Source organism: Malania oleifera, chromosome 2, assembly GCF_029873635.1.
Source record: "Malania oleifera isolate guangnan ecotype guangnan chromosome 2, ASM2987363v1, whole genome shotgun sequence".
NCBI lineage: Eukaryota > Viridiplantae > Streptophyta > Magnoliopsida > Santalales > Ximeniaceae > Malania > Malania oleifera.
In genome coordinates, this window is record NC_080418.1 from 127,738,340 (window position 1) to 127,764,762 (window position 26,423).

At 35.0% G+C, this 26,423-nt stretch overlaps 2 protein-coding genes across 6 annotated transcripts in view; one reads left to right on the forward strand and one right to left on the reverse strand.

Moving 5' to 3' along the window:
• LOC131148020 (protein FAR1-RELATED SEQUENCE 3) overlaps positions 1-1,567 on the forward strand; it is a 28,678-nt gene extending 27,111 nt beyond the window's left edge. For 2 of the 4 annotated variants that reach the window (XM_058097762.1, XM_058097761.1), the window contains exon 6: positions 1,030-1,567. In XM_058097762.1, the coding sequence (XP_057953745.1) occupies positions 1,030-1,083 (54 nt within the window). In that variant the 3' untranslated portion in view covers positions 1,084-1,567. Of the gene's footprint in view, positions 1-1,014 lie in introns of all 4 variants that reach the window. The other 2 variants (XM_058097760.1, XM_058097759.1) reach the window with 1 other exon arrangement.
• Positions 1,568-3,238: 1,671 nt separating this feature from the next.
• LOC131148021 (serrate RNA effector molecule) overlaps positions 3,239-26,423 on the reverse strand; it is a 60,150-nt gene continuing 36,965 nt past the window's right edge. For both annotated transcript variants that reach the window (XM_058097763.1, XM_058097764.1), the window contains exons 3-12: positions 26,324-26,372; positions 24,805-24,879; positions 24,635-24,709; positions 24,515-24,562; positions 24,292-24,360; positions 23,396-24,199; positions 23,264-23,312; positions 17,557-17,837; positions 17,278-17,457; positions 3,239-3,684 (exon numbers count right to left, since the gene is read on the reverse strand). In XM_058097763.1, the coding sequence (XP_057953746.1) occupies positions 3,624-3,684; positions 17,278-17,457; positions 17,557-17,837; positions 23,264-23,312; positions 23,396-24,199; positions 24,292-24,360; positions 24,515-24,562; positions 24,635-24,709; positions 24,805-24,879; positions 26,324-26,372 (1,691 nt within the window). In that variant the 3' untranslated portion in view covers positions 3,239-3,623. The remainder of the gene's footprint in view (positions 3,685-17,277; positions 17,458-17,556; positions 17,838-23,263; positions 23,313-23,395; positions 24,200-24,291; positions 24,361-24,514; positions 24,563-24,634; positions 24,710-24,804; positions 24,880-26,323; positions 26,373-26,423) is intronic.

Below are 26,423 nucleotides of genomic sequence, written 5' to 3' on the forward strand. Positions count from 1 at the left end.
AAGTCCATGGGAATTTAAACCACAATAAAAATAAAAATATTCATAAATTTTTTAAATTTTGGAAAAAATAAGATTCTTTCATTTTTTTTCTCCAACTTTTATGACCTTTTTTCCCCTTTTTTATTTCTTACCAAACACCCATTTATGAAATTATTTACAACTGTCACTCACATAATCAATTAAATAGTCGTGTTTAAAGAAACTCGCATGCTTTAAGAACAGTTGTAATGTTTAGATTTTAGAGAGACTCACACGAGTCACACGGTTTGAGTTTCTATTTTGAGTTGGATTGGGACTAATTTATTATGTTTTAATGCTTACAGTTTTACTTACATGAATCAGGAGTTGTTAATTAATATAAACGATTCAATGATTGGTATTGTTATTTGAAAAATTAATACACAAACTAATCGCAAGTTGTCGTATACAACTTAAATTATTATGACACAAAATAAATTATTAATAAAATTATATTTGAGAATGGTAGATTATCCGCCCATCCGCCATGAATTATCCGACCCAAAACTGCCTAATCCGTCACTTAAACGAGTCGAATATGGATTATGATTTCTTCACCCGATAATCCGCCTTATCCGCCACGGATTATTCGACCCAATCCGCTTTGTCATGTCTATCTAGAACTCTGACCACTTCATGATTTTGCCTTCACCAAAGCGGCTGTTTTTTATTTCAGGGTTGAATCAGCAGCACCATGATTTCTGCTTGTTTAGCATATATCAATATATGTTGCCCCACATCCTCTTGATCACCGAATTTCACCAAGTGATTTATAGCTGGTGGTAGTATCATTGTTGAGTTAAAAGTATTTTACAGATGCCACTTGTTGAGCAGTAGACATTTCACTTTGGGAATTATTATTTGTTGACCTATGAAAATTTGATTTTGTGCTATATTTTCTTCATTTAAATACAGTAAAAATATTATGTAGGTCGACAACTGCCTCAAATTTTTTTTTTTATCAGATTTTAACTTGCCTTACTAATCATGCTGAAGTTCTTATTTTGGCAGGCTGAGCCCCAGGCAGAGCTTCCATCAAAAAAGCAACGGAGGTCAAATTGTTGAAAAGTGTCCATTCTATTTCATACTGAAGCGTGCGTGACCATCTCTCATTTGCGTGGATGGCATTTGGCAAAGCACGTTCCTAGAATATTTGGTGACAAACTCAATTAATGACCTCCTCTTGGTGCTTGTTGGGTAGCCTTAACTTGCCTGCCCTGCAAGGTTCTTGTCCTCCATATTTGTACATGTACCACCAAGTCTAATTTGAGGAACCAAGGCATCAAAGAGTATATTTCAGGTTTCTGGTGTCAGTTCAGTTCTGTATGATGCCTTCGGAGAAAGATGACAGCGTGTTGCATATGTTTGTTTCTATACCCGTTTCCCTTGAATAGGAAATAGTCTGTTGTTGCAGAGAGGTAATTAGGGTACACCTCCGATGTCGGACCAGGATGCCAATGTCCTATGCCCTCTTTCGGTTTATGCATTGGGACATGGTGTTGCTTTATTGCTGAAAATTATAATGAAAATTAGGTGTCCATTTGCAGTAGCCTGTGATTGTATTTTTTTAATTGGTTTTTACATAGCCTTTGAAATGTGTTACTCTTTTTTGGAGTAACAGTTTGGGAGGAGCCTGTAATTATTGTGATATGATGATTTCATTTTTTCCCCCCTGTTTAGAGAGGAGTCTGTAATTATTGTGATTTCAATTTCCCCCCTCGTTTAGAGAGGATAGCACACCACAAGAGTAAGATGACTACACGTGAAGCACCTCGTCCCGCTGTCGACAGTTTACCAGGATAAGCAAACCCTTTGTTGCCCGTTTCGGTTTGAAATTTATCCAGTTTGCGGCGACTAGGTGGACTACAATCAGTCTGGCTTCCTTGGTACATCCGGCTTATTGGTGTGTAGGAACTTACAAAACATTAAGAAAAGTAACTCTTGAAGGAATTATTGTGTTCATCAAGGAAAATAAGAAGAAAAAAAAAACATATATAACAAATTAATGGGCAAAATTTTGATTTCACACATCTTTAGCATTTGATTTTAAAATTTTTAATTTTATAGAGTAAATTTTTTAATAATATTTGATATTGAGAGAAAAATACTGAAAAATGAGCTTTTATTTTTTCTTTTTCTTTTTTTCAAACAAAATTTCCTTCAGCCCCTCAAGGTGCTACTCGACCCTCCCATTCTGAACTGACTGGAAGGGGCATAGGGGTAATTATGCACGACGGACTGAGAAAGCCATGGTAGACTTGCAGTATATGGATTGGTTGGACTAAACCTCGTTAATATTTTCCATGGCCAATGATGACTCAAACAGGTTGGAGTCGATCAATGATGGAATTCTGACAAGCCCGCCAAAGAAATGGTACACAAGAAGCATAAGCTGCGACGCAGAAACTTTGTGGTTTTAAAGCAAAGCAATCTAATGACAGGTAACGATAACATGTTTGCAGAGAATTGATGAGTAACTGGAGGAGCTCAATTTGGGAGGCTACCGAGAAAGGTAATATATCCTAATTGGCTTAAAGGGTGATAAAGTGGTGATTGTGTAATTATGGAATGCTTATGTAATTAGGAACAGATTTCCAAGTCTTAAATTAAATGTGAAATTAAGTAAAACTAAAACGAAATATAATACAAAAACAAAACTTGAATCATGTTTTGTGGAATCCCATAGAAGGCCAAATTTAAGACGCAAATTTATGCATCATAAAAACATTTGGCAATAAAAGCAACATAGTTGTCTAGCTGCTTCATTCAAAAGAAATTCTTTTTGCTTTGCAGATGTGAGATAAGAAAACGCTTGGAACCGGAGTCTACAAGAGAACCAAGGCAAACCAATTATTGGCATCAAGTTGTTTGGGAAACAGACTCCCAAAATTTGGTTGGGGTTCAGATTGATCAAACTGCTGAATCTAATAAACCTCTTAAAATCTGAAGACAACTTTCACTCTTCAAGTCAAATAAAAAGAATAGGGCTAAGAGCAAATATTAAAATGTCATCAATTGCTGGCTGAAGCCTGGATTTCTCTAGTTTTTCCAGCGATCAGAACCAAAGGCAACTAGTGTTATGTCCACGAATCAAATGTAGTGATATGCAAATGATGCTAAACCAATCATCCTAACAGAAATCCCGAAGCCTTCATGTGCCAGTTCTCTTGTTATTGTCCAAAATGGCAGCATAAAATTACATCTTGCAAGTCACTATAGGTTTTTCTAGAACAATTTTCTTTTTAAATAAGCACACAACCACTATCTGTAAATTAATTTTTACCAGTGTAAATATACAGTACAACTTAATAGACATTGGATATTCCCCTGGCATTCACAAGCTCATTCCTCTCAAGTCCCATAAAAAGTGGGAGAAAAAATATTGAGGGAGTTTGTGGCACGGAACACACCTGCACTATCCACAATACAAAAAAAAGAAAACCAGATTCCAATCAGCATGCTGGCAGGGCAATTCATGGTCCATTGTAATGTCGTACAAGGTGGCTGCAACTATGGTTGGATTGTTGGCATCAATTGACCTTGGGATGGTTCAGGACTTGTTTTGTCACTAAAAAGTACTTATATCATTCTGCCAATATGAACACCTACAGACTCCGGTAGTCGATCACGGTGACTTCATCCTCTGGTGCATCAAGGTCTTGGTAACTGCACCAGCATAGAAAATAAGTTTGCCCCAAGTTATGTCATAAACAAAAATTTGCAAAAAATTGAAGTCATGGCTAAGATTAGGCTATAAACAACATTAGTACTGAATAGCAACAACCAAATGTACATTGCTCAATGCTGAGCAGGTGGACCAGCAAAGCTTTGTTTGCATGTGTGCGTGCATGCATAATCAAGAAATAATACTCCTAGGGCATTGACAATTGAAGCTGAGCAAAGATCAACTTTGATTTTACTAGACTTTAGCTTGAGCTCCTCTTGAGATCAACTAATCAAATGAATAATTGACTAAAGATTATGGAGGTGAAAAATAGAATCAAGAGATTTGGCAAGGCACCATTCATAATTATAATACAAAAAGCAATTTCAGAAACTCTAGTGTAGTAAATGGCACAAATTCTTAAAACAAGGGTTCGACTCAATAAACAGTTAGACAGCAACTAATCGTCCTGGACAGAAAACAGTGTCAAAAATAACAACATTTCAGGAAATGTTGCTATGAAGAAAAATTAAAAATTTGCAGATGCACATGCCTTACTGCATAATGTAAAAGACAGTATCCATAGTTGATAAATATTTTTTTCTTCCCTGACTACTTTCAGACAAAATATAGAAAAACAACCAAATGAAATGACAAAAATATAGACATCTCTTCTATGTACAAAAGCAAGAGTAGGAAGAGCATAGGAATTTGCTGGCCAAAACTATAATATTTGGACAAGTTTGTATGACAAGCAGGAAAAAGAAGACGATTATCCAATCAAAACAAGAGGATAGAGGAAACAGGTCAAACCTAACTGCAAGGGCATGGATGGATAATTAATAGTGCATATTATCCTAATTAAAGGTGAAAACCAAATATAGAAATTTTCAACCGGAATTTTGATTTTATTTTGGCACCATTTTTTTTATTTGAAACAATGATGGAAGTAAGGGTAAACCATGGAATTTTTTTCTATGAAACTTAATGAAATGTTAGTATACACAATATATATTCTTAGAAATATCAAGAGTACACAAAACACACAATAGAAAGTATATGGAGTAAGTTGCAGTAACTATAAAATCATAAAAATATTAAAGATCCTGAATTAATATAAATGCAATTCATATGTCCCCTAAATAGTGTTCCATGTTCAAATACAACTTATTCAGACAGAAGGTCAGACAAGATGGTACTGTTAATTGATAAATATGGTATTAACAACAATTTCAAGAGGCTTAAATATGCTGTTCCTATCCTTACCTAATTTTTCACTCCTCAACAAGAAAGAAGATCTATTACGAGAAAGATCACCTTAAGGACGCTTCACATGGAATGTGAAGGTGTTTGACACGTTGTCTTTAAGAAGACCAATACCTTGAAGGAGATTGACTCTGTTGATAAGTTGGATAGTCAAGGTGAATTACAGGAGGATTTGTCTTTAAAGAGAGTGTCTTAAGAATGACCTCAAGGATTTGCTTTCAAAGGAAGACAAGTGTTCAAGACAAAGGATTAGATTTAAATCAATTAAGTGGATTGCAATTCCATGATTATTTATAGGTTAAAGAGATGGAAAATAGTGCATGAAAGATTGTTGGGGACTCAAATATGATTGTTGAGGAGATGCAAGTGTTTATCGGAATTCTTTATTTTGGGGATGTTTTGCATAGCTCTATGATTGGGGACTTAGATTTGTGTCCTATTTCAAGGGATGGGGTGGTGTGGTTGGTGAGGCATTGGGCATGGAGAGAGATAAAGCTCTGGAGGAGCCTAATGGTTTAAAAAAGGCTTTTTTGTTCAGAGGGAGGTTGATCGTTTGAAGGTTCCTCATGTATTCTTTGAAAAAAGGGTAGCAAGTAAAAGCTTTATGGTAAAAGCATTGTCTCTACTTTCACCACTTAGTGCCTAGGAATGTTTGTCTATGAAGCAGAAAAAATTTAGGCTTATTAGCATGGACACCTAGTGTTTGTATGATTATTGCTAAAGTCCTTGCCAAAAAGGTTAAGCGAGGTTTAGGGTGATACTATTTCATTTTTAATGTAGGCAGGAGGTAGACAGATTTTGGATCCAGTCTCAGTGGCCAATCAGGTTGTTAAAGTGGTTAGAAAGAGAAATTGAAAAGGACTACTTTTTAATTTGGATTTTGAGAAAGGGGTGAATGAAACTTTTGTGGATAAGGTTTTGGTTGGCTCTAGATGGAGAAGTTGACACAAGGAGTTCTTTTGGGGGGTGGGGTGGGAGGATTGTGATAAACAAAGAACTTAATTAAGAAGGAAGAAAAATATTAATGAAATTCTTTCTACAATCTCATTTCCCCTCCATTGCTTACCTCAAATTAGGGATTGTTTATATTTCATTAACTTTCTCAATTATTATCATTGGGAAGGTCACAACTTCTATGGAGGAAGCGTTAAGGACATGCCTCTATGTCCGTTTCTTTTTATCCTGATAGCATTAAGGACATGCTTCTGTGTCCCTTTCTTTTTATCTTGATAGCGAATGTTATGAGTAAGATGATTTACATGCTTCTGTGTCCCTTTATTTTTATCCTGATAGCGGATGTTATGAGTAAGATGATTCGTAGGTTTGTTGTTAAAAGGTTTTGTGCAAGGTCTTGTGGTGGTTATAGTATGTTCTCTTCTAATATTCTTACTCTTTACAGATTTTCTAGTGCTTCAGCATTAGAGATTAACATGGGTAAGAGAGTCTTAGCTACCATTAATTTTAATCTAGCTGCGATTCCAGGTTTATCTTCTTCAGCAGGCTATGGGGTTTTGCAATGGCACTTGATGCACTTGGGAATCCTTTTGGGTGCTACTCCTCATCCAGTTACCTTTTAGGACCCAGCGGTCGATAGGGTTTCTATGTGCCTTGATACTTAGGAGGGCGCTCTTTTCTCCTTGGATGATTGTATTACTCTCATTCAGACTTCTTTTTCTTCTTTCTTCCTCCATCTTTTGAGATTCCTACTGGGGTGATCATTAAGTTGGAGTGCATGACAAGAGATGTTCTTTGTTATGGTCTTAAAGAACTGAGGGATCAGTCCGTGAATTGGGAGGTCATCTGTAGATCCAAGGATGAGGGGGACTGGGTCTGTAAATTGTAAATTGGTGTCTAAAAATATTGCCCTTATAGGGAAGTGGGGAAGTGCTTGTGGCACTTTTCCTCATAAATAAATTTTCTTAGGTGTAATGGATGGGATGTAATTAGCATTAGGATGTAATTCGCATTAGGGTCCTTGAAAATTCATTTTATAAATTGCTTCCTTATTTTCTTCCCTTGTCAAAGAAAAGTTGGGAGTTGACTCTTAAGCTTGAGCATTTGTGATCAATGGAGAAATCCCTTTCCACCAGCCTTTCCATGCCCTTTCTGTCTTCCTATTCCTCCCAGTACACCCATTCCTCTTGGTTATTGACAGGGGTTTGTTTTCTTGAGATTTTCATTTTCAAAGGAATTCTAAGGATAGGGAAGTTATTAAAACCTGTTGGTTGCTCAAAATTTTGGATTTTTTTTTTTGGCACCATCCCCTATAGTGTATTCTAGGGTTTGGAAAGCTAAGGGTCCATTTAGTTGTGGAAAGCAATTTGCATTTTCCATTTTAATTTTCCTACAAATTACAAAAAAATTAGCTAATTTTTCAGCTTTACACCATTTTTAATAAAATAAATGAAAAAATCAAAAAGTTCTGGCACTATTTACTTGTGGAAATAGTTTTATTTTTCATTTTTTTTATTTTTGAAATAATTACAAAAATGTCACATTGTTTTCCAATTATCTATATTTATATAGAAAAATTACAAAATATCTTTTTATTAGTTTCTACATTTCTAACTTTTTACTTTACATACAAGAGCATAGAATTCATATCTTGGACTTTGATTTGTGCAGATTATGTATTGAGTTTCTTACAAACCCAAACATACCCCAATCTAGGGCTCAAAATACAAGCTCCCAAATACCAACTTATATAATTTTTTGAAAAATTGGAAAACAAGTTGTTCTTTTTTGTAATTATTTTAACATTTACAATTAAAAAATGAAAAATTATTTGCACAACTAAATTAACTCTTTATTTTCTTCCTTTGTAATAAGAATTTGGAAAATTAAAAAATTAGCTGAAATTTTTATAATTTTTTGAAAAAACTAAATAATGAAAAATGAAAAATGTTTTCCAAAACTAAATGGGCCTAAATTCTTTCTAACATTAAGACTTTTATTTGGTTTGTGGTCCTTATAGAGTTCTAACAATAATTTGTTGTAGACTAAAAGCCCTCATGAATATTTTTATGGCATTACAAAATTTTCTTACAAAAAAAAAAAAAAAAACGTATGAGGATAAGAACTGCTTTTTCTGTGAATGTACAATATGTTCATGAGCTTCGGAGATTTTCTTGTTCATCCTTTTTTGAAGTTTTGGAAGGCAAAAAGATGCAAGGAGATAATGGTTTTGTACAGTCTTTGGAGTCGATTGCAGCATATGGTTTGAAAGGAATGCTGATATCCTTTGATTGGCATTGTCCACCGCCAGTTACTTTTGGATTGGGCTGTTTTTCTTGCTTTTCTCTAGGCCTTCTCGTTAGGGTGTTTCAAACAAATTTGGCTTTTGAATTTTCAGCTGGTCTGCTTCAATGGTTTGATACTTTTTAACTACTCTCTCATTAGAGAATGCCTTATCCTCCACTTTGCATCTATTTTCTTATCTCAATAAAATTTTATTTTTCTCTCAAAAGAATAGAAAATAAATTGGCAAAATGTCAGAAGCTAATTTATAACAAAACAGTGCACCATATGTCTAACACAGCTTATAATTTTATCAAAATAAACTATAAATGAACTCTACCTTATGAATTTAAACTAACATATTTATCTATTATTATGATGAAATTCTTTTAAGGATATGAAAATTACTAAATTATTTGATAAACCAGTAAGTTTAGTTACAAAATTATAAATATTATAAATAGTTTAAACATAAATGAAATAATTAATAGTACTTGTTGAAAAATGATTATACTAAATAGATGCAGGCATATACATTCAAAACGTTGAGAAGGCTTATTATTGGGTTAGTTGGGATTTCTTGGATAGGGTGCTTAGGAAGAAAGGTTTGGGAGTTAGGTGGAGAAGTTGGATTAGGATTGCCTCTAATGCTTATTTTTTAGTGATTATCAATGGACAGCCTAAAGATCAGTTTTCTTCTAGGGGAGTTAAGCATGGGGATCTGTTCTGTCCTTGTGGTGGATGTATTAAGGTGGGTAAGGAGGTTGTAGCGTCTCATTTGCTTAGATGACTATGTTGACTCTTTTGTTAACATTGTCACTATTCTGCAATTAATCTGGGTAAAAGTGATGTTGGGCCTATTATTGTTAGCCTCCGTTTGGGAGCACTTGAGAAAAGGTTTATAGCACTTATCACTTAAAATAAGCACAAAAAGTGGTGTTTAGCATGCACTGTAACAAGTACTTATTGCAAAAGGTGTTTTTCCAAAATCACTTTTTTGAGAACTCTTTAAGTGAATTTTGAGAAGCAATGAAAAATAGCTTTTTTGTCAATTACTAAGTCAAACTATTCAAAGGTAGGGTCACTTTTGTAAATACAATAAATTTTAGTGGCTATTTTGTATTTCAAAAATATATATATATATTAGAATATTATCATATATTATTTAATTAAGTATTATAACATATTAACTATTGATGAAGCATAATTCAATTCTAGAATGAAGAAGAACCATCCATTAATTTAAATTAATATTAAAATTAAATATAATAATTTAATTAATAATATTATTTTCACATAAATTAATATGATAATCATATATTGTAAATTCACACTAAAAAAAGGATTACTGTTAATTAAAAAACAATCTTAAATTATTTTTACTTAATAATATTATTTAAATGTTCATTAAAAATAAATTTCAAAAACTATTAATTAAATTTTTAATTAAAGATATACAAGAAAATAATTGTATATTATTCTATCATGTATTATAAAATACTAATTATTAATAAAATTTTGGAATGAATAAAAAGAACCATCCATAAATTTGAATTAACATTAAATAAATTAAAATTTTTAATTTAATTATTAATACTATTTTAACATAAATTAATGTAATAATCATATAATAAAAATATTATTTTTAATTAAAAATTATATAATATTATTTAAATTAATAAAAAATATTTAAATTCTAATTATAAAAATTAATATAATTACCAATTATTTTTAAATTATTAAATATTAGTATTTTTATTTATAACATATTTAAGAATAATCATATATTACTTTACTCTGTATTATGACACGTTAGTTATTAATGAAATATAATTCAATTCTGGAACAAAGAAGAACCATCCATTAATTTAAATTAACATTAAATAAATTAAAATTGTTAATTTAACAATAATTTTTTTTTCATAAACTAATATGATAGTCATATGTTATAAATATACATTAATTAAAAAGTTTATTATTATTAAAAATAAAAAATAATTATTAATGAAATTATTAATTATAAAACATTAATATTTTTAATTTAAAATATTTTAAAAAATAATCATATAGCAGCCTATGATAAAAACAAGTATCTAAACACCATTTATTTTAAATTCAACACTTTTCCAATTTAGCATTTATTATTAGTACTAATTAAATTCAGCACTTTTTTTCTAGAAACACTTTTGCATAAATGGTCCCAAACAATCCCTTACACCTGAGAAGAATTTGGAGATAAACTCCCAAGCCAGGTGAGGTGTTTAGAATGGCCTATCTATATTTAGGAGTTCCACTTGGGTGGAAAGCCTCATTATTAGCCTTTTGGGATCATAGTTGTTAAAATCACGATCTAGATCATAGGATCGTACGATTCTACGATCCAAATTCACCCAAACAATCCAAGTCGCAACAAAAATCGGAATCAAGTAGAATCATAAAATCGGAATCATAGAATCTACAGATCCCGCTCTGTTACTTGGATTGGAATTTTTTTCCATTTTTGGGCTTCAATAATGTGGCCCAATACATGTTTTTATTCGCCAAAAGGCCTCAAAAGGTTTATGTTGGATCCAAAGTCTTCTAGAACTAGGGCAAAATGGCTCCCAGCCTCCCATCAATGAACAAATTCAGCAGAATCTGCACCTGAATTCCCTGAAGTCGACACCTCAGTCCTCTACTCATTGAAATTCAGCAACCCAGCACCTGAATTTCTCTCCTTTTCGACAACCAGAGAGCCATCCATCCATTGACTGGTGTTTGATCAGCAGCAGCTAGCAGTCTTGCTGTTTGATCAACAGTTCTTTGGTGTTCAACAACCAGAATTCCTGGGATTCGACAAAAACTCAGCCCTCAGTCCTCTGTCCTCTCCCTTCTTTGGTGTTCGACAAGAAATTCAACAGAGAGTTCCTTCTTTGATCAGCAGCAGCCAAGAAAAGAGCCAAGCCAGCAGGCCCAGCAGAGGTGCAGACGTATGCTTTGAAACAGGTTTTTTGCTTCTTGAAAAGACTCAATAGTGAGCACTGTTTTTCTTCTTCTTCTTCTCCTTTTCTTGCTCTTCTTTTTTTCTTATTTTTATTGTTTGAACTTTTTATTATATTTTTAACTTCTTATACAAAGTTACTAACCAAGTTTTTAGTCTCAAAACTGTCATAAAGTTCCACATATATAATTTTTTAACATTTATTTTACATTGAAAGTAGAATCTTACGATTTTCGATCCGATTCTACGATTCGATCCTGCATACTCCTCCAACGATCCCACTCAGAATCCCGATTCTAACAGCCTTGTTTGGGATCCAATGGAAGCGATTAGATGGTTGGAAAGGAGCTTTGTTTTGTTGGTATATTACTCTTATTCAACCAACCTTACAATTCCATTGTATAGTTCATTTCTTTTTAGGATCATGGGAGGGATAGCTCAAAAGTAGAGATCATGAGGGATTCTTTGGTCAGGCATCAGGGGTAGGAGATATCATTTGGTTACGTAGGAGGTGGTGTATAGTTCTAAGGACGAAGGTGGGTTGAGTCTTGATAATTTGGCATCTAAAAAGATTTCTTATGGAGGTTCCTTGGAGGAAAATTCTCTTTGGCAAGTAGTAATAAAAAGTAAATTTGGCTTGCAAACAACAGGTGGGAAGCTAATTGGGGTTTTAGAAGCTCTTCTGAAAGTCCTTGGAAGCGTACTTCTCAGGTTTGTCCTCTTTTTCTTCCCTTGACAAAAATCCATTTAGGCAGAGGTAATTGTATTAGATTTTTGGAAGATGTTTGGCTTGGGGAGCAGCATCATCTTCTTCCTTTGCACAGTTATTTGGCCTTTCTTCCCATCAAAATGATGTGATTTCTACTTTCTCTACTGTTAAAATGGATGCCTTTTCTTGAGACTTCCATTTTAGAAGGAATTTGAATGATAGAGAAGTGGAGGAGCTGTCATCTTTACAGATTTTACTAGATGGTTGTCAGTTCTCTGGTAGGAGTGATGGTCGAGATTGTCCTTTGGACACACTTCAGGAGAATATTCTTGCAATCCTTTTTCCATGTTAATAAAGAATCTATGATTTATGTGATATTTCCTCTGTATTGGGTGTTTGGGAGGCCAAAGTTCTAAGATTAAGGTATTTTATTTGGTTGGTGGCCCTTAAAAGAGTCAAGTGTCAACACCAACAATCTGCGACAGAGTAGGAGGCCCTCTAAAGCTTATGAAACCACATACATGTCTTATGGTTGGAAAGAGCTCAGATGACGTGTCTCGCTTGTTTATTCGTTCTTTCGCTTGGAATTTGTGGAATTTTCTTTTTGGGGTGCCTGATGAAATGTGAGTTTGCCCAAATCAGTGGAAGATCCATTGGTGATGGCTTTTGCTGCCTTAGGAAAAGGAAGGACGATAAAAGGTTGTAGAGATGTGCTCTTTATGCTAACTTGTGGGAATTTTGGCAAGAAAGATAAGCTACAATTTTCCCAGGGAAGAATTTTTTCAGTGGGATTTCATTTGTGACAGCAATTATAACTTGGCTTCCCTTTGGGCTTGTAGGGCTGGCTGTTTCAAGGAGTGCTGTTTTCAAGATATCACCAGGGATTGGAGTGTTTTATTAAGATTTAGTTTTATTTCATGTTTTCTTTCTTTAGAGGACTTCTTGTTCTCCCGGCTTTTTATTCTTTCTCTTTATGCTTTTTAACAAAGTTTCTTCTTCTATCAAACAAATATTTTTTTTAAAAAATATTTTGTACATGCACGTAATCTTAAATAGAATTAGGAATTAGTAAATTACAACTTAATACGGCGAGGCATCAAAATTTGTTTGTTTTAGATGTACTAAAATACAGTTACAAATTTGTCAAAATCTTAAACTATTTGTTCGAAGTTCAGACGTTTAAAATTCCATCTAAATCCAGATATTTTCCCATGAATTCCATAATAAAAATTATTGAAACCTCAAAATTTTCATCAAAGTTTTGAAAAAACTGTGGTAAATACTGGAGGGCTTTGAAACAAGAATTTTCAATATCAACGAAATTGTTTCAGAGTCAAATTCGGAAAAAAAAAAAAAAAATTGCCAAAATTTCAAGCTTTTTACAAACTTTGGACAACACGGGAGATTTCTATGGAAATTTTGTAAAACCAAAATTGACATCCATTTCAATTTCCAACATGGTTGAAAGTAAAAGTTTTGATGGAAATTTTGACACACAAATACACACATAGATATAAGTGCTGTGACGTATTAGTTTTGTCATTCCAGTTGGTCCTCTTATAATCAATATTCCTGGTGGAAAGAAAAATTATTACTATAGGTGAATATCATCACTAAGCTTTTAACTTCATTGTGTCAAAAATTTTGTCTCTGTTTTGCAATATTCATGCCTTACGTGTATCACCACCAAAAGAACTTCTACTCATACCTTTAGTATAGAAAACTCAAAAAGAGTGACAGTTTCTTCTATAAGCTCCTAATGTCTCCTCAAATTTAATGAACTTAATAACAGTGTAATACTAGTTTTTTAATAAATTTTTGCTCATTGTAAGCTCCTTAACTAATTTAGCAATATCATAGTTTCGCGATTAACTTCCAATTTTGGCCACAAAATTTTCCTCTTTTTTTTTTTTGGATGAACAAAAAAATTGTCTTAGAAGAGAAAAGAAGATGCAACAAAAAAGGAACATAAAGCAAGAAGAACAAGAAGTCCACCTTATGCAAAAAGAAAAACAGCTACAGGTTTACAGAAAACACAAAACCAAGACAACTCATTGAAGCAAAGCCAACCAATCATTAAGCCCTTCAGAGACATGACAAAAGAAACCATTCACAGACACCCAACGCGACGAAGATAAACCACTCTACTCCTAAGCAAGTTGTTAGGAGTAGCCACACCTTTGAAAATTCTGGCATTCCTCTCCAATCAAACATACCAAATAATTGCCATAACAGTGTATCACTACAAACCTTTCCTATCCTTTTCTTGCTAAACCCCTTTAGACATTGAAGTACAAAAAAGCCTTCAAAAATAAAAGCCTTTATTATTTAGGGAACTTTAGCATTCCAAATGTGAGCAAGTCTCCCCACTTCTCAAACAAGGGACACAAACATCAAGTGACAGGACCTTATTAGGTCTTCACTTCTTAAGCAAGTCATTGGAGATAATTTTCCCAAGGGTCACAGTCCAAATAAAAGCCTTTATTATTTAGGGAACTTTAGCATTCCAAATCAAAAAAATACAAGCCAAAAGGAGCAGCATTAGGATAAAATTCTTTGGTGACTTTATCTCTTTCAAAATGCTTCTTTTTTTTTTTTTTTTAGAAGTAAAAATAATTATATATATTAATGTAAAAAACACTGAATTTTGTATAAATTAATAAAAATTAATATTATAACAAATTTTACCAAAAAATTTTAATTGGTCCCAATTAGGAATTATTATCATAAGCTATGGAACAAATTTTGCTTCTAAAAAACTATCAATTATTATAAATGATCGCATTATAAAATATTGTTTATCAGGGAGTATAAACTCCATCCAGGATTACATTGAGCAATATTCCTCACAGCTTCAAGTAATTTCCTTCTCCCCCCCCCCCCCTCTCCAACTTGCCCTATCAGTTAGACAGTATCTCATTCAATTTAATTTATTGGCCTTCTTTGATCACAGTCTTGGGGCACAAATTTCTTCTGAATAATATCACTCCCAAGTACTGCACTCTTGGCCTTCATTAAGCATGAACTAGCCATATCAACTGACTTTACAGTCTTGTCCTGCATTGCTGCCGCCTATCATGACCTATACCTCCTTAGTCCTTGCACATGCATCCATTTTTAATTTTTCCTCCTTTCTCCTATATCTTCACACTAATCAATTAAACATCCACTTCCCAACTAAAACTCATTTTAAGAACATCTTATTTCACAATCCTTGGTACTTAACCTCACAACCATATTGAGTATTTTTTTTTTTTTTCTTTTGGATCAATAAAGAAAAATTTATATCAGCAAGGCATCAAGGGGATGCCAACCCATGGTACAAAACATCAAACACTTTGTAGAGTGTTGCAAACATCAAGGATTACATTACGATCATTAACAATTTGCCCACTAAGCAAGCTGGAAATAACAGCAATCCACTGGACTTTGCAAGTCTGAAGCAGGGTAGTTGTGTTTTTGAAGGCTCTCTTATTTTTCTTTCCAAGCACACCAAAATATGGCGAGAGGGATGTGGTTTAAAGCCATTCGCTTCTCCTTGGTGGCTCTGATGCCTTCCCAAACCCAAATTTCCCCTCCAACTGAGTTTGTCGTAATCCACTGTCTAGAATCAAGGATAGAATCAAATTCCACAAGTTCCTTGTCCAAGGGCAGTCGAGAAGGATTTTGGTTGACTGATTCTGCATCAGTCATACAAAGTAAGACATCTTTTCTGTAAATTGTCAAGGCTTAAAATATTTCCTGGTGTGGACTCTCAAACAAAAAATGCAACCTTTGAAGGGGTTTCTGTCCTCCAAATGTGAATCCAAGGGGAGTTGTTGCAATTTTCTCCCATCGATGAGAGCTTCTTGTAGAAAGATTTAACAGTTAAAACACCATTTTTTTCCAAAGCCAATTTTGGTTCATTGGGGATGTTTTAGTAACGAAATTTTTATAGAGAATTCTGTAAAAATTAGAGTGCATGAAGTTCCCAGTCTACCACATTCCTAGTAAAAGGAATATTCCAGAAAACTCCCTGATCAATGATTTGGAGATGATGACTGATAAGAGCAATTTTGTCTCAAGACAAGCTATAGATGGAAGGAAGACTGCTACAAGACTACTATTTTCACGCCAAACATCATGCCAAAAGTAAACATTGGCCCTATTTTTCACTTGAAATTTCACAAATTGGAAAAAATCATCCCATCCTTTCCTGATGAATTTCCAAACTCCCACTCCATAGGGTCCCCTACTATTGTGTTGTCAACCATTATGCTCAAGCCCATATTTAGAAACAATAATATCCCATCAAAAGAGGTATTTCTTCTTCATGAATCTCCATAGCCACTTCCCTAGGAGGGCTTTATTGAAAATGAAGAGGGATTTCAGCCCCAAGCCTCCAAAACAAATGAGTTGTTTAACCATTCCCCACCTAACAAGGCGATATTTAAACTCCTCCCCTAGGCTTCCCCAAAGAAATCTTCTCTAAATTCCCTCCAATCTCCTAGCGACTAAGGCCGGTAAGGGGAGGGACATGAAATAAACTGGAAGATTCATCAAAGTGCTCCTGATGAGAGTAAGTCTGCCTCCTTTTGATAAGAAATTTATTTTCTGTCCTGCCAATCTCCTTTCAAACTTCTCAAAAATGCATTTTTCTACTTCATTTACTCGCTGCAATTTTATATTTCTTCAATCTTCCACCTCCTATGGTAACCATTCAAGCCCCCAAGGCTATCACAGCTTTTATTTCCATCAACTTTTATTTCCCCTTTTTCACATTCCATATATTATCCTAAATCTCGTCTATCCTAAAAGTTTTGTCAAACTATCAATCCACATTTCTCTTCAATAAGTTAATGCCATTCATATACAAAATAGGCAGCAGGACTTCTATGCCTGTCAAAAGTCTTGAATCAAAATTTTCTATAGACATAGTAACTATACCTCATTAAACAAGTTGGGTTGAATTAATATTGTCAGCAACTTAAAACTTGTTTTCTCAATAGTATTTGCATGTCATGTAATCTAGTGGCAATAATTGCTTGCGTGAAGAAAATTACAAGAAAATCTTCACTGTTGGCTTCTTAAAGTTCCCTGTTTCTCCCACAGCAACTTCCATCTTCGTATATAGAATCCAAATGAAATACATGTCATACCCCCAAAAACAAAAAGTTATATGCAAAACAAAGAGGAAAGGATGGCCAAAGAGATGAAGACAAAAACATTTGAAAACCTCAGCTGGTCCAACCAGCACTTAAATATTTGTCTGCTATCCTGTATACCACAATCATAAAAATTTGAAAAGTAGACTATATGCAGGACCTTTGTGTTACAGATTACTTTGGCTGAGAGCTAATTTATTTTAGAAGGAAATATGAAACACAATTAACATGGGCTAATACAGTTTCAGAACAAAAATACCTTCGTAATTGTCGAGGATCCTGCCGAAAAGCTGGAGATAAAGAGAGAATAGGAGAAGGAGCGCTCAACTGGGGCCCAGTCCGCCCATTTCTACCAGCACCTTCAAAAGGAGGACCCCCCTGTTCTCGCAACATCTGCATTGCAACTTCAGGTGGAGCAGGAACAAAGGGGCCCAGTGGACTGCAATGCAACCATATCATCAGCTCAACAGGAAAGTCGAAAAATAAACTGCAAATTATAAGCACAACAAATACCAACTAAATCGAACTGCCATCCTACCCAGCACCAGGAACGGGCATCAGTAGTGGCGGAGGGGGTATATCTGAGGGAAAAGGAGGACCAACAGGCATGCCTTGTCCTCCAAAAGTGTCATACATTGGTTCATCAGAATTTCCCCCATCTGGACCCTCGTTGTTGGATCGGAAATCAGTTGACTGTGGATTGTCAGACCTATCATATCTTTCACTGCCATTAGCTCGATTTTCACGTCCTCTACGAATGCCCCGTTCATCTTTCAATCTATTATCTGAGCCCAGCCTACGCCTCTGCGGCCTGTCCTTCTGCAAATGGAAGATTCAATAATGCCAACAAAATAAATATCACATAATGGTTTCCGTTACAAGAAGGTAACCAACTATTAATAATTGCATGCAATAAAAAAACAAAAAGTGAATTGCAGGAGCCCAATTTGCAGTCAAAAATGTTTGGCAGTATCAAAAATTAAAAATTTGTTTAAAGAACATTGAATTTGAACTCGTTCAGGAAAAACAACTAGTGCAGATCCATTAAAAAAAAGAAAAATGAAGCCCTCATTTTCTCTGCAATACCACTAAGATTGGAAGTCACTGCATGGAACACAAATAGGATGGGCACATTATTTGGAATTTTTAGCAGGCACAATATTATCTGCGCAGATGCCTAGCTGGAAATTTTCAAGTCACAACCTATTTCAAGGTATAATTTTCGCCATCAACATGCAATTTTTTAAGAAAAAACAGCATGAAGGAACAAATTTCACCTAAGCAGCCAAATCATTGTTGTCAAAAGGCAATAAACAATGTGAATCAAATCTGTCAAACAGAAAATCTAAATGTATCCTGTGGAGGCACTGGCCAAAGTTCCATGGGTAGTGAGCTATACATAAATTAACAGTGATTCAAGAAGATGAATTAAAGAGAGGGCAAGGGAGCATAGATTCCAGAACACAGCAGCATTGACGAAATTCAACGAAGTCCTTGGAACCATCATAGAATACAACCAGAATAATAGGTCAATAAAATAATAAAATCGGATGGTGACATATAACTATTTTGGTGAAAACATTGTTATTGCATCCAGGGTTTATTTGTCTTTCATCACTCGATCTGCCATGTCCACTTGCATGTTAAGGAGCCCAGACTGTAATCATCCTTCAACACTCCAGGTCCAGCACATTAACTCAGCTTGTCTTCTCTTCAAGCACCCTACTGCCTCTAGTCTCCCCCCCCCCCCCCCCTCTCTCTCTCTCTCTCTCTCTCTCTCTCTCTCACTAGAATAAGACATAAATACATAGCTATGTTATTGCTTTTATTTAATTATTTCTATAAGATGAAACAGCCAACAGGGTCTCAGAAATATATTTTGTCCCGCCTCTTTTACTTATTTGTATTATGTTGGTTGGCAAGGTAAAGTTTTTGCGGATAGCAAAACTAAATTTATTAGAGAATGAAAGATGTACAAAACTAGATGAGGATAGGTTTTGTCCTTGGCCAACTACCCAAGATCCAGATTTTTTCTTGGCCAGCTCTAAGAAAGAGAGTCATGTTTGTTGACAGTAGCGGATGCCTCAATCTGACCTACCAGCCTTCATATTTAAAGGTAGACGGATGCGTAAAGAAAGAAAAAAGACAGACGACGCTTGTCGTAAGCCGAAGGAGCTAGCCCAACCAAAAAGAGGTATGTGTCTTCTATCATAATCTTTAGCAACAGTGTGAAAAAACTTAGTGTCCTTATCACCTTCCTGGAGCCACTGAACTCTTGATTTCTGTTTCCAGAAAGTTTCCTCCATGCAAAAAAATCTGTCAAAAACTTCTCAATCAGCAGTTAAGGACTATGAAGGTACGATCAAGACTTCCATTCCAAACTGATCATACGTATTCAAAATAGCTATCCATCAGTAAAAAGAAAAGACCAGAGAATAGCCATAGGAATATCTCCTGGCATGTGGCCTCATAGCAAGCAATATACTCAGTGTTTCACACTTCCGCTCAGGTCGAGCCTGCACTCAGCCCTAAGACGGATCGAAGTAGAGTGGGGGACCTCTCGCTGGTTTTTGGAATTCGACATCAGCACAGTAGTCAAAAGCTAGGTGCGAGGTGCAGAGGGGTGACGAGGCTAGCACCTCACCAGGGTTGAGGCAAGCCGACCTTCAAGAGGTGTAGCAAGGCACAGTGAAGTGCACTGCGCTACAAGGCGCAGTGAGTCGCACCTTGAGATATATGACCTTTTTAACTTCATTTTTTTTAACCTTTTAAGAAAAAAAATGCAAGCCTTTGGCAGACATAGCCAGAGCCAGAGCCTTCGAACCAGCCCTAGCCCTAGCCAGAGGCTTCGACTAGAACCAGTAGGTCCAGGTTTTGTCTTCGAGCCTTCAAACCAGCACGAAATACCTTTGTCTTCACGTCTTCGAGTCTTCCCCAGGAAGAGAGCCTTCGCAAGAGCCCTTTGTCTTCGAGGTTCAAGCCTTTGAACCAGCACAACCTTCATCTTCGAGCCTTCAAACCAAGACGAAACAACTTCATCTTCTTCAAGTCTTCAAGCCTTTGCCAGCAAGCAAGAGCCCTTCATCTTCGAGGTTCAAGCCTTTTTCAGAGCTCAGTATTCTGCTGTTGCTGCTGCCTGCTGGTGGCTGGCAGACTGCCCTGCTCTTCGCAAGTTATTGATTAACTTGCATTAAGCCATTAAATTAATATTATATAATATGTAATTAATTATGTAGTTTAATGCAAGTTTATAATTAATATATAACATTTTTTTACTGAATTTAGCTGCTGTTTTGTTTGGAAATACAGTATACAATTACAAACTATAGACTTTTCTGAATTTAATTTATTTATCAATTTAAGTTTATTTCTGAAATAAAGTATACATTGACAGGGCTTAAATCTTACTATTGATGTGTTCATATATCAATTACCCATCAAATAGGCATTGTACACAATTTTAATAATTGTGCGTGCCTTCGCCTCACGCCTCGGCTCCAAGCACCCTTTGCGCCTCAGTATGCCTTGCGCGGCATTGCGCCTTTGACTGCTATGGACATTAGGAAGTGCTTTAACACCATTGACCAACATTGCCTCATCCCAAGAATAAGAACGAATGACTGTTATTCCATTTATAGTGTCTCTATTGAAGACAAAGAAGTAGAAGGCTCATGTCCTGTATTTTGGGGATTCCATTTTGATCCAAACCCAACAACCCACATCTACATTTATATACGAAATAAGTTTTGCCTATTTTTAGCCTTCATTATTGTTTTGGGAATGGATGGAAGCCCCCTTGAACAAGGGCTTCCTGCCATATGGTGAGCTCTAGTGTCTATGTTGTCATGTAAATAGCTCTTTTAGATGAGTTTCTTTGACTGACCAGCAGAGAGATTCAAGAGCTGCTCTTCACTAGTTGTTTTAGTTTTCTCGTTTTATATTTATTTCTTGTTTAAAGGAGGGCCCCCCTGGTCTCTCGTCCCATTTCTCTCTTAACATACTTTTTTGCATAACTAAAAAGAAAAAAAAATTAGTTATTATTGTTTAAATATTATGCAGCAAATTTGTAACTATAGGAAGGGAAAAAGGTGTTTGAGCCAGTTATCTATTATTACATATTAAACATAAAATAGCACATCTTGCATTACATAAGTAGGTCGTAGTAATGCTAAATAATATAGTTGTCCACATAACCATATTAACCTCAAGGGTAATAGACAGGTCAAATGAAAAACTAAGTAGATACATACCCACAGGCCACAGCTGAAACTCATACCTAAGCCTAAGCAACATAGCCTTGTATCAATATAAAAGACAGCCACTTATGCCAATATCTTGTCCATAGATGAAATAACACAAAGTTTGGTTAGTAACATAGATTGACTGTCAGAACTGCAATTTTGATTCCTTCCCAACATTTGATATTTTCCAATGGTGGCTGCAATGGAACATTAGAATGAAAAATAAGCCATTTTTCAAAATATTACCCTAATGCAGAATTATTTAATTTTGTAATCTTTTAAGTATGTATATAACTTCAATTCAACCTTTATTGGAAATTTCTGCATTTTTTGGATATTTATATTTTTTAAAAAATAAAATAAAACACAATAATAATAATTATTATTATTGTCGTCATCATTTTCATCGACCATGGCACGCCCGGGAGAGCGTCAGCTTGTATGCTTTTTTTGGAATTTCTCATTAGTTAAGAGTTACAAACTTACAGTTGTCTTTCAGGAAAAATAATAATAATAATAATAATAAGGAATGGATTTCTAGCTCCTAGCAATAAGAGTTGGAATTGGCATTTCATCAAATGGAGGAATTATCATTCCATCCAGAATGCCATTATGCCCTCATTTTCTGTTAACCAAAAAAAAAAAACAGAATGGGGATCAATGCATGAATTTCAATTCCATCGCAGCCCTAATTCTGTAAACCAAAATTTATGACTGAGTCACTGACAATCAATTACACCTGCCCAAGTTCTCTATGCTAATCCTAGGGAGTAATCAAAAGGGAACTATAGATCCAGAAACTGTCCATAACTCCAACCAACCAGATATGAACTTGTTCTCGATGCAATATGGGCTTCAAGGCTGGCAATGGAAATTTTGGCATTTTTAGGGTCTTTGGGCAATCTTGTAGTTCAGATTTTTCCTATTTTTGCGGCATTTTAATATTAGGATTTTATAAGCTAATAATCTAGTAGATTATTTAGGGTCTTTGTGATTCAAAGATTTTACATTTGTGCGTTTTAATTTTTAGGCATTTGATATTATGGTTCATTCATTAGGATTTAATATTAATTCCTAGATATTGTTCACTAATTTAATATTAGGAGAAAGGCCATACAAAGGATTGATGTGTAACCATGAGGGATAGATAGGAATATTGAGCACGTTTAATTCATATTTGTCTTCATTTTTATTCTTTCATTTAATTTCCTATTAATTATCCTATTGTTTTCTCTTTTTTTTTTCCAGCATCCTTCTCTTGTGCCAATTGGCCCTGCACCAGTCCTATTTCCTAAAGTTCTGTTCAATGAAAGCAACACTGCTGCATTATGGTTCAAAAGAAAATGTAACCACAGCAATTATTTGACTCCTTTGAAAAAGTTTGGTCAGTCTCATAAAAGTAAAATGTTATAGCCAACACGAAAGTGTCTTCAAATTTTTTACTAATAAACGGAAAATAGCACAATTTCATGTTGTTTCCAATTCGTTCCTGCTAAATCACCACCTTACATAAAATCTTAAGCTGTTAGCCTGCAGGCCATCAAATGTATATCAAGCCCTAACGCTCCCCTGCATGTCCAGCCAAATGGCATGTGCAGAGACGAACAAACAGACAAATAACACTCATTTGAAAAGAAGAAGAAGAAGAAGAAAATAATTTGAACAATCATACAATGTATGTGGATAATAAGAGTCTAACCCGGGACCTCCAGGCAACCGTGGCTCCAATACCATGTTAGATCACCACTTTGCCTAACATCCAATATATGTGGGTAATAAGAATCTAACTCAGGACCTCCAGACAACCATGGCCCCAATACCATGTTAGATCACCACTTTGCCTAAAAGCATAGTTTAGGCTATTTGTTAATGAGCCATAAATGTATATGAAGCCTTAACAGTTCTCAAAGAATTATGATTACCAGGGTATGTTCAGCAAGTCAGCATAGCCAAATAAAATGTGCATATAAATCATTGACTACCAGTAAGATTTTTGAATCATACCGCTAGAGATTGCTGCATAACAGGTGTTCCACCAGGTGCATCTGCATCACTGCAATAATTAACATAGTTACGACTGTTTCACTAAAATCAACTATAAAAAAAGAAAAACTGCTAATAAAACATACTGCTTACTTCATGTAGTTCTGGAAATACAAATCATCACGCACTTTAGATGTCAGCTCCATCACAAGATCTGGATGTTTTAGTTTAAGATGTTTGTGCACAAATTCCGCAGCGTGGAAAAGCTTTGTGCAACCTTTGGCTCCACAGCCATACTTCCACCCATATTTCTCATCCCTAATTTTCCGGATATAGGGATCTAAAACGTCAACAGCAGCAGCATCAATTTTCTCCTTAGCAGTCATTATTTCCAAAGGGTCCTGACCTTTCAACCTATCGAGCCAATGTGAATCAAGTTTTTTTTCCCATTCAGCCCCATCTATAGTAACATCAGAACTCTTGCCCTCTATTCTCACATGCCGAGGGCCCTTGGCTTCACTTCTTTCAACCATTCCATAGTAATCCAAGCCATGGATACGCCAAAGGTACGTAATAAGTGTATCCAGTAATTCTATGCCCTCAAGGCCCTTAACAGAGGTTAATCCACGTATGATTATAACTGGGCCAGTAGAACCGCCATGAATTTTCTCTCTATGCATCCCGTCATTGTCAACTCCACACAATATATTTTCCTCAATTCCTTTTTCAGAGTCAAGTTTACGTACAAGAGCTAGTGCTTGCTCAATGTCAACTTGGATCCGTCTGGGTTCAGAACTGATTGGGTGGGCCTTTGGAGCAGCAGCAAGAAGATCAATTTCTTTAGCTGGTCCCCGACCATGCCGTCTTCTTTTGCCACCTGTGTCTACTTCATCATCAGAATTTGGATCACTGTTCTGTTCTGATTTATTTGAAGATGAAGCACTGGCACCGGGACCTCTGCATCATATAATGAAAAACTAGTGACATGACATCATTAAAACAAAGTTACAGTTGCATCATCTGCCTGCGCACAAGCATAAAGATCTTACAAATCCAATGTTCCACTCTGCAAATCAAGCAAAAAATCCTTTGCAATCCTCCGTGCAAGCTCATTCCTCCTAGAAAAGAATTCCAAAACAGACAATTTAAAATAATACCAGCGAACATCTGAACACAATCCGGTAATCAAAACAGAAGCAATACCACTAAATTCCTCTAGCCCAATACTAGTCTACAACTTCCCGTTTTTGTTATGTATGTAAGAGAGCACACCTTTCAATAACAGTTACTAAATTTGTTGGATGATATTTGTCTCTCAACCTACAAACAAGCAAATTTAATTAGAAAAGAGAACAAGAAAATGCGAAAGGAAGAAGAAAATTATGAAAGTACCATTCCTCATCTTTATGAGCATCAAAATAAGCCCGTTTCTGAGTTGAAATATACTCAGATTTGTATTCTTGATATCTGCATAATAAAAAGTGATGGTCAATCTGCAGTAAAAGTTGATAGAAATCACAATTTGTGCTGACAATTGAACTTCTACACTTCCCATTCCATACCTACGCTCAGCTTCGGCTGGTATTATGTCATCTTCCAGCTCTTGAATGAATTGCTTATATGACATCAAGCCTTCCCTGAAAAAATTTACTTCAATGTCAAGTTCTTGAAAAATGCTTTTAATTGCTAAGTAGACATTCTATTCAAACATTGAAAATAAAAGGCGGCATCCTGGGGAAGATAGGGTTGTAGTTATGTCAAATCAGAGATAACTGATGTACATTGGATCAAATTTGGACCAAATACAAATGCAAAAAACTTTCATCATCTCTACCAATTTGGTTTTAAATAATTTCCCTGTTTCAATTAACAACTGAAGCATTCAAGTTTCAGGCAAGCACTTTCTTTTTGGACAAGTCTGCTCAAGGCAAGCACTTATTCAGATAGAATCAATATAGAGCACAACAGGAACACACAAAATATGCACGCAATTACACAATCTACCGTAGTAGTCATCAGAACAATCCTAACATACATGATACACCATAACTTTGCAATTGTTGCATTTATATTAATCAATATACGCATCATATTTTCATTTAGGTCGATAATTTGAGTGCCCTAACATGTCACCCCCATATACACACAAAAAATTGAAGATTAGTTAATATAAGCATAATACTTCGATAAATAGGCCAAAATGATTTTTTTGGATGGAAAAAGAATACCTTATGAGTAATAAAATACAAATATTAGAGAACAAGATGTCCTCCAAAAAGTAGGGAAAAAAATTAGAAAAAAAAAACAGACAAACAAACAAATATGGAAGACTTGCCCCCAATCTTTTCATAAATTCTTTATGAAAACATTGTAAAATCCAAAGCTCAAAAAGAAGCAAAGAAAGGCACTGTATAATACAAGTAGGAAGGCATAACTCAATCCTTAAAACTCTAGCAATCCTTTTTTGTCTATAAAATCAAAAATAAGCCAAATAAGAGCCTAGTTTCCTAGCCACTCTACTTTTGTAGCCCTCTCATAATACTGTCCCAATAATTCAACCTTCACAAATCATTCACATAACAATCCAAGAGCATCAATCCACTTAAACAATTATGAGAAGTTAATAACCAGATCCTCTATAATCTACCCTTCTTTCTCGGATAATCAACCAAGATAACAAGGATGTGTGTGTGTGTACGTGTCTGTGTGTGAGAGAGAGAGAGAGAGACGCGGGGGGGCAGGGGTATCATGAAATTGTTATTTAAAGCTAATGTCAAAAAAGAAAGACTTATAGAGAGAAATTCACAACAAAAATAAATAATAGAAAATTTTGTAGTCACAGAAATATTAAAGTACAATATGTAGATAATTAGAATTATGAAAAGCATCAACAACTTAGAATATAGCTAATCAACCCGTTAAATTTAAGAATTTCAGTTCCATTGTAATGTGCACAAAAATCAATTTCTTGTTCATTTGCAATAACATATCTACCTGGAGATTAGTCAAAATATTAACACAGGAACAATATTGTTAGATTGATTATGGCAATAAATAATTGGAGTTCCAAAACTGGCTAACCTTTGAGTACTTGCTGCATCACCATAAACACCACGGCCCAAATCCCACTCTACACAAAAAAAAAAAAAAAAAATTAAAATTAAAAAAAATAAAGGTTGAA